The sequence below is a fragment of the Ranitomeya variabilis genome, chromosome 6, assembly GCF_051348905.1.
Source record: "Ranitomeya variabilis isolate aRanVar5 chromosome 6, aRanVar5.hap1, whole genome shotgun sequence".
In the NCBI taxonomy this organism is placed as follows: Eukaryota; Metazoa; Chordata; class Amphibia; order Anura; family Dendrobatidae; genus Ranitomeya; species Ranitomeya variabilis.
The window spans coordinates 236,558,782-236,575,549 of record NC_135237.1 but is presented as its reverse complement, the minus strand read 5'-3'; the positions used below and the strand labels follow the sequence as shown (position 1 = coordinate 236,575,549).

Here is a 16,768-nt window from a genome sequence, read left to right as displayed (position 1 = left end):
CATTTCTACAACCAGAATAGACAGTGCAATACAGAGGCTGCAGAAGGCAAAATGTGACAAATGTTTCATGGATCTCAATTATAAAGTTGATTTTTAGTGTCGACTCTATGTATTTCAGTATAAAATATAATTGTCGCCACAGGTGATCACCCACTTTAATCACACTAATTTTATATTACATTTGCAGAGAGTTTGGATGGAGAGATCCAGAACTTCCAGAAGTGATACAAATGTTGCAACACCAATTCCCTTCTGTGCAATCTAATGCAGCTGCTTATCTGCAGCACTTGTGTTTTGGAGATAATAAAATAAAAGCAGAGGTAAGCAACATGCTCAAAGTATTCCAAAAATGTTAAACCATCTGAATGAAACACAACCACATAGGTACACAGATAACGGCAACCACTGATGTGTGTTCAATGCCCATGCAGGTTCAATACCTATTCATAAGGACTAGATCAATGAGCTCAAGGACACTCCAAAAATATATAGTTCCTACAGTACACAGACACATGGAGTTCATGTCCAGGCAATATACTAAAAAAGTCTCCCAGATTGAACCTTTTCCTTAGAATAGTCTATGGCAAATTATTATCTGCACTTCACTTTTTTGCTATAGTATTCAGCTCTATGGAGACTCAACCCCATAAATATTGCCCTACTTGCCACAGCCACAGGGCAAGTTGGAAGAGCCGGGCAAAGCGCCAGAATTGGCACATCTAATAAATATGCCTTTTCTGGGTGGATGCTGGCTGCTACTTTTAGGCTGGAGGAGGGACAATATTCATAGCCCTTTACCAGGCTGAGCGTCATGCACTCCGCACGGTACTTACAGACTAGCCCAGTGCGAGTGACCTGAATGACAGATTCTGGGGTCTGTTTAGGAACCCAGAGATGTGGAGCGGTGGTGGTGAAGAGATGTGCTTCAGGTGGACAGGACCTGAAGCACGTGACCGCGGTGGGGGAGTGGCCGGGGCACAGACCACTGCCGGAGCTCCGGAGAGCTAGGCTCCGATGGGGAAAGAAGGAGCGCTGTCAGACAGGCAGAGGTTTTAACCATAGGATGACACTATTACCAGAGGGGACCATCAGTGATGTAATCAGGGCTAGGCCTGGGTCAGAACCAGAGATATCGTCACAGTACCAGAGGGGAAAGACAGAGTGGGTAGTAAAAAAGCCAGGCAAGAGTCAATATGCCAAACGAGCAAGCAAACAGTACCGAGACAGAATACCAAATCACAAGCAAAGGGATAAACCGGGTCAGAGCCAAAAGATCAAGCACAAGAGCAGGCACAAAGCACAGGCACACGAGGGTCAACACACTCAGCCGATGGTGTATGTATATATATGTCCCTCCCAGATCCAAAAGGAGGCCAAAGACAATTAACCCCATGAGGACCTGGAGAGAACCCAAACCTCAACCATGACACTGAAAGTACCAGCCCCCAGCTGTCTGCTTTAGCTTAGCTGTTTAAAGGGAATCTGTCACCCCAAAAATCGTATATGAGCTAAGGACACCGGCATCAGGATCTTATCTACAGCATTCTGTAATGCTGTAGATAAGCCCCCGATGTAACCTGAAAGGTAAGAAAAACAGGTTATATTATACTCATCCAGGGGCGGTCCCGCTGCGGTCAGGTCCGATGGGCGTCGCGGTTCGGGTCCAGCGCCTCCCATCTTTATACGATGATGTCCTCTTCTTTTCTTCCTGCCGTGGCTCCGGCGCAGGTGTACTTTGTCTGCCCTGTTGAGGGCAGAGCAAAGCACTACAGTGTGCAGGCGCCGTGAAAGGGCAACAGGGCAGACAAAGTACGCCTGCTTCGGAACCGCGGCAGGAAGACATGAAGAGGATGTCATCGTATGAAGATAGGAGGCGCCGCACCCAGACAGCGACGCCCATCGGACCCGAAAGCATTACAGAATGCTGTAGATAAGCCCCTGATGCTGGAGGCCTTAGCTCAAATACGATTTTTGAGGTGACAGATTCCCTTTAACAAAAATACAGTGGAAGCCATGCCTTTTTTTAATTTATTTATAGCACAGGTGGTAGCTGATGATTACTCTCATCAAATGCTGCCTGCTCTCAATGTTATCAGCTGAGTGCAACTCTCAACATGGTCTCCTACTACCGCTGATTAGAGCATCAGCAGGGCACAGTGATGTGAGCTGTCTTCAATACTCGGCGTACATGTGAATTCTAATGTGGCACACAGGTGGCTCGCGGTTGCCACGCGTATACCACAAGTATGACACACACACATACACATGGACTCTGATATCTCTATCTTTGGTACTTTTTTTTCTGTTTCGTGAAATATGACGATGTCTGAAAGCAGCCTTACGGTGGCAAGTACTGTAAAAGTACATACAGGTTTTAGCTACTGCAGACATGCTATAAATTTATTACAGCAGCATGTTACGATATCACATTTTAGAGTTAGGAACGTACTGTGTGCAGATCAGAATATAGACACACCAGTGCTGCTCAGGGGATCGCGTACCGGCTCCAAACCCACCCCAAGGTGATATCGTTATACTACTATTGATGTGGAACTTTCTGGGCATTATGTCTTATGTGCTTTATTTGTTACTTTGCACCGTATCTTTTCATTGGGATTGCTGCTGTACTCCTTACTTCCATGCTGTATGCTGCCACATATCCCCTTATTTCTGTCATTGTTTTTTGTTCTATATGCATTAAATAAAGTGTTCTATGAATTTCTATATACTTTGCACTATGGCACTATGTTCTGTTTCAGTGGTTTAGTTTCTTGTTAGTGTGTCCCACTATTTTCCAGTTGCAGGCTGAATATATGGGATATTTCCCAATGTTAGCATGATTACACATTCATATTTTTGCCTGTTGTGTTTGCCTTGTTTTCAATTCCTCCATATAGTATAATACACTCCTCAGTCCTCCATATAGTATAGTGTACTGCCACAGTCCTCCATATAGTATAATACACTCCTCAGTCCTCCAAATAGTATAACACATTCCTCATAGTGCTCCATATAGTATAATGCCCCGCCATTGTCATCCATGTAGTACAATTCACTTCCCATAGTATAATGCACCCCAAAGTTCTTCATATAGTATAATGTATTCCCCATAGTCCTCGATACAGTATAATGCAGCCCACATATAGTATAATGATGCCACCCCAGAGTATAATGCAGCCACCCTACAGAATATATTGTAGCCCCCTGAGTATAATGTAACCCCCCCAGAGAATATAATGCAGCCCCCTCATATAGTATAATGCAGCCCCTGCATATATAATATATGGTAGCCCCCTCATAGAGCATAATGCAGCCCCCCATAGAATATAATGTAGCCCCTCCATAGAAAATAATACAGTGCCCCATAGAATGTAATACAGCCCACCTCCCCATAGAATATAATACAGTCCCCCATAGAATATAGTGTAGCCCCCAGAGAATGTAATACAGCCCCCCATAGAATGTAACACAGCCCCCCATAGAATGTAATACAGCCCCCCCATAGAATGTAATACAGCACAGCCCCCATAGAATGTAATACAGCCAGCCCCCATAGAATGTAATACAGCCAGCCCCCATAAAATGTAATGCAGCCAGCCCTCATAGAATGTAATGCAGCCAGCCCCCATAGAATGTAATGCAGCCAGCCCCCATAGAATGTAATACAGCACAGCCCCCATAGAATGTAATACAGCATAGCCCCCATTGTTGTGAATTAGACTTTTTTGGCTCCCTCTTGTGGTCACTAGTGATATGACTCTGGGATTGTCTTTCCTCAGTTTGGCACCCACCTGGGTCGTTAGTCCAGGGGTGTTGCTATATAAACTTCCTGAATTCTCAGTCTGGTGCCTGGCATCGTTGTAATCAGTTCCTTTCTGTTTGCTCCTGTCTGCTGGTCCTGGATCTTGCAAAATTAAGCTAAGTCCTGCTTCTTGGTTTTTGCTTTGCTCTTATTTTTTGTCCAGCTTGTACTAAATGTGATTCCCGATTTTGCTGGAAGCTCTAGGGGGCTGGTATTCTCCCCCCGGGCCGTTAGACGGTTCGGGGGTTCTTGAATATCCAGCGTGGAAATGTTGATAGGGTTTTTGCTGACCGTATAAGTCATCTTACTATATTCTGCTATTAGTCAGTGGGCCTCTCTTTGCTAAATATCTAGTTCATTCTTACGTTTGTCTTTTCTTCTTACCTCACCGTTATTATTTGTTGGGGGCTTGTATCCAACTTTTGGGGTCTTTTCTCTGGAGGCAAGAAAGGTCTATCTTTTCCCTTCTAGGGTTAGTTAGTTCTCCGGCTGGCGCGAGACGTCTAGAACCAACGTAGGCACGTTCCCCGGCTGCTGCTATTTGTGGTGCTAGGATTAGATATACGGTCAGCCCAGTTACCACTGCCCTATGAGCTGGTTTTTTGTGTTTGCAGACTTGGTATTTATTTCTGAGACCCTCTGCCATTGGGGTCATAACACCCCATAGAATGTAATGCAGCCAGCCCCCATAGAATGTAATGCAGCACAGCCCCCATAGAATCTAATACAGCACAGCCCCCATAGAATGTAATGCAGCACAGCCCCCATAGAATGTAATGCAGCACAGCCCAATAGAATGTAATGCAGCACAGCCCCATAGAATGTAATACAGCACAGCCCAATAGAATGTAATACAGCACAGCCCGCATAGAATGTAATGCAGCCAGCCCGCATAGAATGTAATGCAGCCAGCCCCAATAGAATGTAATAAATCCCCCCCATAGAATGTAATACAGCACAGCCCCCATAAAATGTAATACAGCCCCACAATCCAGTTATCACTCATTGATATATTTAAAAAAAACAAAAAACACTCTCCCCACCTCTCCTCGTGCCCATGCTGCTCCCGGCTCCGGTCTCAGCAGCTGCAGTCTGCCTGCCCGACACACAGCAGGTGCACGATGATATGACGTCATCGCGCACCCGCAGTGTCAGAGGCAGAGCAGGGAATGATGGGAGAGGGAGTGACAGCAGACGCTCTCTCCTCCATCATTGCATTCAACTGTACCTAGTTGAATGCGGTGGCGCTGGCGGGGGGTGAGTCGGAGCTGGGTGGGAGTCGGCGCTGGCTAGCGGCCCACTACTGCCACCGGCCCTTCTGGCATTTGCCAGAAGTGCCCGATGGCCAGTCCGGCCCTGCTTCCTGAATTGGTTTATTGTCAATTGGACCAAGATGCTAGGCTTCCTTTGTCTTATTGGTTTTGTCCACAGCTAAAAGCCCATGCCTTGAGAGAATATAATGGGATTATTTAACTGATCTGCATAAACAGACCCACAATTCATTGATATTTTCTTGAATCAAGCAAATGGGTTCATTAAGAAAACTGGATGGATAACTCCCTTGACTTGTATGGGTTAGTGAACTGCCAGTTTTTAAAATGGATGATCAAAAACTGCATAGTAAAATTTACATGAAAATAAATTCGAAACCAATCTACCAGGACTGACTGCATCCATTATAAACCTTCATGTGGACATTCAGCATCAGGCCTCGCTCACACAACCGTATAAAGTAGACAAGTGCAATCTGATAAAAAGAAAAGGTATTGCATTCAGACCAATGTTATTTAGTGAGGCAGTTCTGATCTAAGTCATTTTTTCTCACTGTATTCAGCATGAGGAAAAATTTGCAGCATGCTGCGATATGACATGTAGAGCCACGTTCACATGTTCAGTATTTGGTAAGAATTTTACATCAGAATTTGTAATCTAAAACCAGGAGTGGTTGAAAAATGCAGAAGACGTGATGACTTTCTATTATACTTTTCCCCTGTTCCACTTCTGATTTTAGCTTACACATACTGATGTAAAATACTGACCAAATACTGATAATGTGAATGTGACCTAAATTGTACGAGACTCACCTACACAAGTCTATTGGTGGGAGGATGGCACACGGACCTTCCATAAAGTATACGTTTTATACACACGCATGTAAAATAACCCAGGAAATGTAATCATTGCAGCACAGGAAGTTCTGATGCAAGAGAAGTATTGTTTATAACTGTAGTATAGGGACCGTGAGTACTGAGGCTTCGGATGTGTTTTCCATTCTGTTCCCCAGTACAGTTTAGGAATTGGCATCTTTGGCTAAATGCCCAGACAATTCGTTCACAGTCTTGTGTGGTTGGCTCTGTCATTACAGTTTCTTGGCGTCTGTCCCACATCTTCTGGCACGTGGCACAGACAATTACGGATATGGTGTACTTCCACAAGAAAAACTAAAAATGTCAAATTTAGCAATCATGAATAAAAATAATATATTGTTCACAAAAGGTATACATTTCGAATTATGTGCCACATTCCATTCTGTCCATCATGCCACATTGAGACCAACAATACAGTACAAAAAAGTAACTTCACATGTGTGGGGGAACAGTGTAGCATTTGCTATGTGCACACTTGTAAATATTATCAATACAGCTCCAACCAAGCTAAAATGTTTGAAAGGGGAGGTGCACGGCCTAATATAATTTAACTCCTTCAATACTTTTGTCACAGCTATTCATCATGGATGGGCAGGGGTTCCTTATCCTTGACATTTAGGTACATCATGGTTAGGCCGGCATCACACTGGCAAGTTTTATGGACGTATGAGCGCATAAAATACACCCGTAAAATACGCATAACACACGGCCCAATGATTCTCTATGGCCCAGCTCCTATCAGCCGTATTTTACGGATCCGCATTATACGGTCTTCTACGGCCGTACAAAATCGCAGCATGCTGCGTTTGTCACCGTATTGCGCAAAAAAAAAAAAAAAAAAAAAAAAAAAAAAAAAAAAAAAAATCGCCAATGGGGGAGAGAAAAATACGGATTACACAGGGACCAGCAGTGTGACTTGCGAGAAATACGCAGTGGTGTTATAGAGAAAAGCCGGTAATTCAATTCTCCTTCACAAACCGACATGATATGAGACATGGTTTACATACAGTAAACCATCTCATATCCCTTCTTTTTTTTTGCATATTCCACACTACTAATGTTAGTAGTGTGTATGTGCAAAATTTGGGCACTGTAGCTGCTAAAATAAAGGGTTAAATCACGGAAAAAATTGGCGTGGGCTCCCGCGCAATTTTCTCCGCCAGAGTGGTAAAGCCAGTGACTGAGGGCAGATATTAATAGCCTAGAGAGGGTCCATGGTTATTGGCCCCCCTGGCTACAAACATCTGCCCCCAGCCACCCCAGAAAAGGCACATCTGGAAGATGCGCCTATTCTGGCACTTGGCCACTCTCTTCCCACTCCCGTGTAGCGGTGGGATATGGGGTAATGAAGGGTTAATGTCACCTTGCTATTGTAAGGTGACATCAAGCCAGATTAATAATGGAGAGGCGTCAATTATGACACCTATCCATTATTAATCCAATAGTACGAAATGGTTAATAAAACACACACACACATTATTTACAAGTATTTTAATGAAATAAAGACACAGGTTGTTGTAATATTTTATTATACTGGTAATCCACCTGATGACCCTCGTTCTGTAACAAAGGAAAAATTAATTGCAATCCTTTCATTCCCGGGGGTTTTACAGCCACGAGCACTGCTTTAGCACAGCTCCTGGCTGTAAAATGATTTAACCCCTTCAGATGGATTTACTTCGTGGGACTTGACCTGAGCGACGGAAGGTATGAGATATTGTTGAGTTTTTATTTTTCCTTTGTTACAGGACGAGGGTCATCAGGTGGATTACCAGTATAATAAAATATTACAACAACCTGTGTCTTTATTTCATTAAAATACTTGTAAATAATGTGTGTGTGTTTTATTAACCATTTCGTACTATTGGATTAATAATGGATAGGTGTCATAATTGACGCCTCTCCATTATAAATCTGGCTTAATGTCACCTTACAATAGCAAGGTGACATTAATCCTTCATTACCCCATATCCCACCGCTACATGGGAGTGGGAAGAGAGTGGCCAAGTGCCAGAATAGGGGCATCTTCCAGATGTGACTTTTCTGGGGTGGCTGGGGGCAGATGTTTTTAGCCAGGGGGGCCAATAACCATGGACCCTCTCTAGGCTATTAATATCTGCCCTCAGTCACTGGCTTTACCACTCTGGTGGAGAAAATTGCGCGGGAGCCCACGCCATTTTTTTCCGCCATTTAACCCTTTATTTTACAAGCTAGAGTGCCCACATTTTGCACACACACTACTAACATTTGTGTGGACTATGCAAAAAAAAAAAAGGGATATCAGATGGTTTAATGTATGTAAACCATGTCTCATATCCTGTCGGGTTTGGGAAGGAGAAATGAAAAGCCGGCAATTGAATTACCGGCTTTTCACATATCTCGCGCTGAATTAAATATACAGTTAGGTCCATATATATTTGGATAGAGACAACATTTTTCTTATTTTGGTTATAGACATTACCACAATGAATTTTAAACAAAACAATTCAGATGCAGTTGAAGTTCAGACTTTCAGCTTTCATTTAAGGGTATACACATTAAAATTGGATGAAGGGTTTAGAAGTTTCAGCTTCTTAACATGTGCCACCCTGTTTTTAAAGGGACCAAAAGTAATTGGACAGATTCAATAATTTTAAATAAAATGTTTATTTTTAGTGCTTGGTTGAAAACCCTTTGTTGGCAATGACTGCCTGAAGTCTTGAACTCATGGACATCACCAGACTCTGTGTTTCCTCCTTTTTGATGCTCTGCCAGGCCTTCACTGCAGTGGTTTTCAGTTGCTGTTTGTTTGTGGGCCTTTCTGTCTGAAGTTTAGTCTTTAACAAGTGAAATGCATGCTCAATTGGGTTGAGATCAGGTGACTGACTTGGCCATTCAGGAATATTCCACTTCTTTGCTTTAATAAACTCCTGGGTTTCTTTGGCTTTATGTTTTGGGTCATTGTCCATCTGTAGTATGAAACGACGACCAATCAGTTTGGCTGCATTTGGCTGGATCTGAGCACACAGTATGGCTCTGAATACCTCAGAATTCATTCGGCTGCTTTTGTCCTGTGTCACATCATCAATAACCACTAGTGACCCAGTGCCACTGGCAGCCATGCATGCCCAAGCCATCACACTGCCTCCGCCGTGTTTTACAGATGATGTGATATGCTTTGGATCATGAGCTGTACCACGCCTTCGCCATACTTTTCTCTTTCCATCATTCTGGTAGAGGTTGATCTTGATTTCATCTGTCCAAAAAATGTTCTTCCAGAACTGTGCTGGCTTTTTTAGATGTTTTTTAGCAAATTCCAGTCTAGCCTTTTTATTCTTGATGCTTATGAGTGGCTTGCACCGTGCAGTGAACCCTCTGTATTTACTTTCACGCAGTCTTCTCTTTATGGTAGATTTGGATATTGATACGCCTACCTCCTGGAGAGTGTTGTTCACTTGGTTGGCTGTTGTGAAGGGGTTTCTCTTCACCATGGAGATTATTCTGCGATCATCCACCACTGTTGTCTGCCCAGGTCTTTTTGCATTGATGAGTTCACCAGTGCTTTCTTTCTTTCTCAGGATGTACCAAACTGTATATTTTGCCACTCCTAATATTGTAGCAATTTCTCGGATGGGTTTTTTCTGTTTTCGCAGCTTAAGGATGGCTTGTTTCACCTGCATGGAGAGCTCCTTTGACCGCATGTTTACTTCACAGCAAAACCTTCCAAATGCAAGCACCACACTTCAAATCAACTGCAGACCTTTTATCTGCTTAATTGAGAATGACATAATGAAGGGATTACACACACCTGTCCATGAAATAGCCTTGGAGTCAATTGTCCAATTACTTTTGGTCCCTTTAAAAACAAGGTGGCACATGTTAAGGAGCTGAAACTCCTAAACCCTTCATCCAATTTTAATGTGGATACCCTCAAATGAAAGCTGAAAGTCTGAACTTCAACTGCATCTGAATTGTTTTGTTTAAAATTCATTGTGGTAATGTCTATAACCAAAATTAGAAAAATGTCGTCTCTGTCCAAATATATATGGACCTAACTGTAAATACAGAATATATACATATATATATATATATATATATATATATATATATATATATATATATGTGTGTGTATCAAAGACAATATATATATATATATATATATATATATACACATACTGTATATATGTTTTAACAAACATTTGAGCACATAAATCCATTAGATGTCGGTTTTGCAAGCCTGCGAGAAAATATCGCAGTACGGATGCCATACGGAGGAGGCTATGCGCAAAATACGCTGACACACCCTGCTTACGGATGACATACGGATCACTATTTTTGGAACATTTCTGCGTATTATGGCCGTAAAATACGGACCGTATTTTCATACGCTGAGTGTGACGCCGGCCTTATCATGTAGAGCACAGGAGCTGCGACTGCATGTTCACGGCTGGGAGCTCAGCATACGTGATAGTCAAGCTCCAGCTCTCACAGCCAGGAGCGGTGCCCGTTCTTGCCCCAGCTGTTTAGCTACCTAAATGTTGCAACCAATATCGATGGCAGAAATTGGGAGGCGTGGAAAGGGCATGGCTCCGTCTCCCACATGATCGGCACCCCAGAGGGCCCATTGGTAGTAATTGCACATTATGGCCTCCAAGTCTGCCGGCTATGATGGCCTGTTAGACCATGCCAGGAATATGGTCTAAGGGCTGTCCCACATGTCCAGATAATTCCGGTACCGGAATAAGTTGGTACCGGAGTTATCCTTGTCCGTGTGCCTGGGAACTCACGTAGGCCATACGTGCGGCACACGTGTGCCGCCCGTATGGCGAGTGGGTACCACATGGAGCGTGTGGTACCCACGCGTGTGGTACCCTGCATCGTGCTGAAGCCGCAATTCATATGTTCCCTGCAGCAGCGTTTGCTGCAGAGAAAATATGAATAATAGTGTTTAACATAAAGATCTATCTGTCCGCCGCCCCACCCCCTGTGCTTCCCCCCCCCCCGCTGTTCTGAAAATACTCACCCGCTCCCACGTTGGCTGTCGCGGCTTCCTGGTCTGGCCCCATCTTCTCCTGTATGCGGTCACGTGGGGCCGATCATTTACAGTCATGAATATGTGGCTCCACCTCCCATAGGGGCGGAGCCGACTATTCATGATTGTAAATGAGCGGCCCCACGTGACCGCATACAGTAGACGGCGCGGGGCAGAGAGGAAGGAGTGACAGCCAACGTGGGAGCGGGTGAGTATTTTCTGAACAGCGGGGGGCGCACAGGGGGTGGGAGGGCGGCGGACACATAGATCTTTATTTTAAACACTATTATTCATATTTTCTCTGCAGCAAACGCTGCTGCAGGGAACATATGAATCGCGGGTTCAGCACCATGTGTGGGGGACAGCGCTTACTGTAGCGCTGTCTCCTGCACGCACACGGACCCCAGACGGACAACGTCCGTGTGAGGTCCGTGTTTTACACGGACCCATTGACTCTATTGGGTCCGTGTAATACGTGCGCTCCCACGAACACTGACATGTCTCCGTGTTTGGCACACGGAGACACGGTCCGCAAAAAATCAATGACATCTGAACAGATGCATTGGTTTTTATGGGTCTACGTGTGTCAGTGTCTCCGGTACGTGAGGAAACTGTCACCTCACATACCGGAGCCACTGACGTGTGAAACCGGCCTAAAAGGCGTTCTGCCAGTGTAAGGCCACGTGTCCACATTCAGGATTTGGCCATTATGTTACATCAGTATTTGCAATCCAAAATCAAGATTGGAACAATCAGAGGAAAAATATAATAGAAATACATGCACCAACTTCTGCATTTTTCACCCAATACTGATGTAAAATATTGACCAAATGCTGAACGTTTGAACATGGCTTAGCACTGGCGGGTATTATGCAATCATTATAAAAAAAAAAAAAGAATTTAAAAAACAAAATCTGAAGATAAATGAAAAACTATTGTACCAAAAAATACATATATTTGTTTAAAAACAAAAATAAACAAATACGGTAAGTACTTTTATTTGGTATTTATGAGCAGATCTATAAAACTGTCACACTAGTTAACCCCTTTAGTGAACCCAGCAAAAAAAAAAAATGACAAAAAAATATGCTTTTTCATCAAACCGCTGAACAAAAAGTATAATAAAACATGATCAAAATGTTGAACATAAAAGATGAAAGCATTTTGTCCCACAAAAACCAACCACCTAACAGTTCCATCAGCGGACAAATTAAAAAAAAAGCTATAGCCCTCAGAATAAAGCAATGCAAAAACATTTTTTTCTATAAAATAGTTTTTATTGTGTAGAAGCAGCAAAACATAAAAAAATTATATAAATATAGAAATGCTGTAATTGTACTGGCCCAAAAATAAAGCTTTCTTATCATTTTTATCACACGGTGCACTGGATAAAAAATATTTATTTACAGCTCTGGCAAAAATTAAGACACCACTGCACAGTTTTATAAATATCAGCTACTCTACGTGTCTGACAGCCAGCCATTCCATTCCTGTGTCAGTTGAATTCCAACCAGAGTACACCTCATTCTACTTAATTTTCTTCTGATCAATACAAAAATGCCCAGACTCATATTAATCAGTAAGCCAAGTGCCATCACCTAGCTACTTGTATACCACTCCATTACAATATACTAACAAAGGAGAAACATAGGAGTTTTAGGGTAAGTTCACACAGGACTTCTTTGCTGCGTATTTTTGCTGCGTTATTTTATGCTAATTTTCAGCTGCTTTTTACAGTACCAGCAAAGCCTATGAGATTTCAGAAATCTCATGCACACACATTGGTTTTTTGTTTGATCAGTATTTTGTGCTTTGCTGCGTTTTTTTGACATAGAGCATGTCACTTCTTTCAGCGTTTTTGCTGCGTTTTTTCACCCATTGACTTGAATGGGTGTTGAAAAAAATGCAGGTATCATTATATGCTGTGTTTTTGCTGCTGAAAATCCAAGGACATTAGCCTGGAAAAAGAGAAAAAAAAAAAACTGCACCAAATAACACAACAAAAACTTACCTATAAGCAGATGAAAATTAGCATAAAAAAAGCAGCAAAAACACGCAGCAAAAAAGTCCTGTGTGAACTTACCCTTATGGTAGAAAAACTTTATTAACGCAATCACACGTATTTTGACAAACTATTTAAAAAAAAAAAATATATATATATATATATATATATATATATATATATATATATATATATATATATTTATTTATTGGTAAAGGACACCAATGAGCAAAATACAGCACCATAAAAAAATGAACATCCAACGAAAAGGACCAAAAATATATGAGGCAAATAACCCTATCCAATAGTGTGTCCAAACATATCCCCACAAGACCTCTAGGGGGAGGACAACACAAGTTCTGTCCCAATGGTTAATGCATGATAATGTCCACAGTTCATAATAGCTCCGTCTCACATGCCACCATGTAGGTACAAAGTTATAACATAGGTATTAGACAGAAACAATAAGGGTTAACCTTACCGGTGCCGTAATGCACAACTGGACGCACCCCAATTTACTTTTCGCCGCTTTACAGCATGGCTTTCTCAAGGGGAGGTGTGTTTCCACTCTCCTGCAGGACCTTAAGTATCCCTGGTAACCGGTCACATGTGTGTGATTTGACCGGCCTTTTTTTTTTTGCTGCTGGGCTGTGTGTATACGGCGCATGCGCCCGTGGCCGACCCCACCAAACCCGCGCCGCCCAGCGTCCGAGTAGGAGGTAACCATAGCTCCCAGTCAGACGCCAGCGGCGACCATTGCCGGACCACGCAGGGCAGCAGGCTGCGGCAAGCGGGAGCACGCACACCGCAGGCACAGCAACAGATATAAATACCAAATGAACTTTAGACGCAATTACAATATAACATATATCATAAAAGGGTTATTCCAAATTGTAGCGTTTTATGGCATCATGATAATGATAATTCATTCTTCGAGTCTCCAATCTTTTGTGGTCCCAAACCCAGTGGATTCTTCAAGGAGTATTCAAACAATGATGGGGATAACTGTGATGTAAAGATCAGATGTAGTTCATCATACCACAGGGGATAGATTAACATTAAAAACTATTCAAAGAAGAAAAAACAATAATTAAAATCAGATAAAAACACACACAAAAACCAGTTAAAAACATACAAGTAGAAGAGAGTATGAGCAGAAAAACAAACAAAGCCACCTCTAATTAAATTTCTTTACAGAAAGGGTGAGAAATTAAGGGCCTCATTAAGCCCAAATGGTTTAACTGTTCCTAGTGTAACAATCCATTTTAATTCCCTCTGCGTCCCGCACATGCTCCCTCACACTTATTCTCAGTTCCCTTGATGTGAGCCCTACATAGATCAATGAACAACTGCATGTGGCATAGTATATTACATTGACGCTGCCGCAATTGATGTATTCTTCAATCTGAAATTCCTTATTACCATCTGCGGAGCAGAATGAGGAGCTGCAAAGGACATTGGCGCAAGCCACACAATGGCCGCAAGTATAACATCCCCTTGCTGGTTTAACTGACCCAAATAAGCTCTTTGTTGGTGCTACAGAAAGAGAAGCAATCCATCAATTGCAATCCTTAGGCTAGTTTCACACTAGCGTTTACCTGATCTGCGGCAGGCTGCGGACTTCCTCCGTGAAGCTCCGCCCTCGGCCGCACCTCCGGCGCTAGGTCCGCCTACTTCTGCATGCAGCCCGCATGCGACCTCCGTACCTATCTTTAACATTAGGTACGCAGGTCGTGCGGCTGTATGCGGATCCTGCCGCATGTGTCGTTTTGACGATGCGGCGACCAGCGTAAGACGCAGCCTGTAGCATTTTTTTTTCCGCATCGTCAAAACGACGCATTCGCATCCGCATACAGCCGCACGACCTGCGTACCTAATGTTAAAGATAGGTACGGACGTCGCATGCGGGCCGCATGCAGAAGTAGGCGGAGCTAGCGGTGGAGGTGCGGCTGAGGGCGGGGCTTCACGGAGGAAGTCCGCAGCCTGACGCAGATTAGGTAAACGCTAGTGTGAAACTAGCCTTAAAGGATGTGGTCTTTAAGGCAGCTGACAAAGGAGGGAACATTGTGATCTGGCCAATAGCCAAATATGAGCTTGAGGCGTTTCGCCAGTTACGTGATGACGCAGTATATACTAAATAGAACCATAGCCCGATGACCTCCTTCTCAGAACGACTCCAGATGATTCTTCGGAAGGCGTTTGACCAGGGGATTATTAACAAAAAGGTGCTGGATGGTCTAACAGTACAATTCCCCAGGGTTCCAACCTTTTATCTTCTCCCGAAGGTACATAAGGATGCTGTCAATCCACCGGGACGTCCGATCGTGTATGGTATAGATGGGATTATCTGACCCCATATGTAAGTTCATTGACTACTATTTAAAAACACTGGTGGAAAGGATCAGAAGCGAGATATATTGTGCTGAGTGAGAAACGAGATCAAAGCAAGAAGGAGAATACCAGTAGGAGTCGTACTGTAAGACCGAGGCAACATCCTACTGAGGCGCACAACCGGCGGCCGGAAAGCCGAGGAAGTATTACTATATTCAGCTTCAGGCAATACTTCAAACCAACGGCAGGACAGTCAGTCATAGGCGGGCTGTCTCACCTAAATCACCTATGCAGACATAGGGGGCAACTTGTGGAGAGGGGCGACTCTAGGGTCCCGGAAGAGCTCCGAGCCTACCCGTCATACGGGTGCGTCCCAACCATAACACCGGGAGGGACGGAGGATTAGCAGAACATCATCTAATCGAGTTGTTGTGAGGGAACACGAGAAACAGACACAACAGTTGTGGGGACTATCCCGTAAGCACAGCAGGGGAGGACCACAACACATAGCGCTAGCAGGAAGGCACAGATTTCCACCTGCAAAGGGAACTCTGGAGGTGCCATCGGACCGGCCGGACTTGCGCAGCCTGGTGAACCATATTCCGGACTGAGGACCCAGAGACCTTCAGTAAAGAGGTAAAGAGACTGCAACCTGGTGTCCTCGTTATTTACTGCACCGCACCACCACCACCACCATCCACATCTATTATTTACTGTACGCCCCTCAGCAGGGTCACGGACCGGGCCTAGCCACCGTGACAACCCCAGAGCAGAGACTCAGAGGCCCGGTACCGGGTACCCCTCGGCCCTGCGGCAGTGGGGGCGCTACACACACATTGCGGATTTGGCTGCGGATTGCAGCTGACTTGGCCTTGCGGATCCACAGTAGTTTTCCATGCGGTGTACAGTACCATGTAAACCCATGGAAAACCAAATCCGCTGTGCCCATGCTGTGGAAAATTCCACATGGAAACGCTGCGGTTTATTTTCCGCAGTATGTCAATTCTTTGTGTGGATTCTGCAGCGTTTTACACCTATTCCATAATAGGAATACAAAGGTGTAAAAACGCAGGTGAAATCCGCACAATCACCAAAAAATCCGCAGATAATCTGCAGTGAATCTGCAGGTAAAACACAGGGGTTTTGACCTGCGGATACATCAGAATCAGCACGGAAAAATCCGCAATGGAATCCGCAAAGCGTGCACATAGCCTCACAGAGCAGAATGGTCCTGTGGCTAGAGATCAGTGACATCATCACTGCTGGTGCCAGAGCACACCGCAGAGCGGCCTGTGTAGGATGCTGACGAGTGACAGTAGATATCATTCATTTTTTTTTTATATAACTTTTTTTTCATTTCTTTTTTATGTTAAAGGGAACCTGTCACCTGAATTTGGCGGGCCATGTTTTCAGTCCGATGGGCGGTGTTTTCTGGTCTTTTATTCACCCTTTCCTTTCCCGCTGGCCACAATATT

The 16,768-nt window shown here is 43.8% G+C and overlaps 1 protein-coding gene and 1 long non-coding RNA gene across 14 annotated transcripts in view; one reads left to right on the top strand and one right to left on the bottom strand.

The window, feature by feature from the left end:
* Positions 1 to 16,768, top strand: part of CTNND2 (catenin delta 2) — a 3,400,942-nt gene that overhangs the window by 1,491,793 nt on the left and 1,892,381 nt on the right. For all 13 annotated transcript variants that reach the window (XM_077269511.1, XM_077269508.1, XM_077269506.1 and 10 more), the window contains one exon: positions 188 to 320. In XM_077269511.1, the coding sequence (XP_077125626.1) occupies positions 188 to 320 (133 nt within the window). The remainder of the gene's footprint in view (positions 1 to 187; positions 321 to 16,768) is intronic.
* Positions 1 to 16,768, bottom strand: part of LOC143782257 (uncharacterized) — a 150,514-nt gene that overhangs the window by 28,506 nt on the left and 105,240 nt on the right. The gene's annotated exons all lie outside the window — the stretch shown is intronic.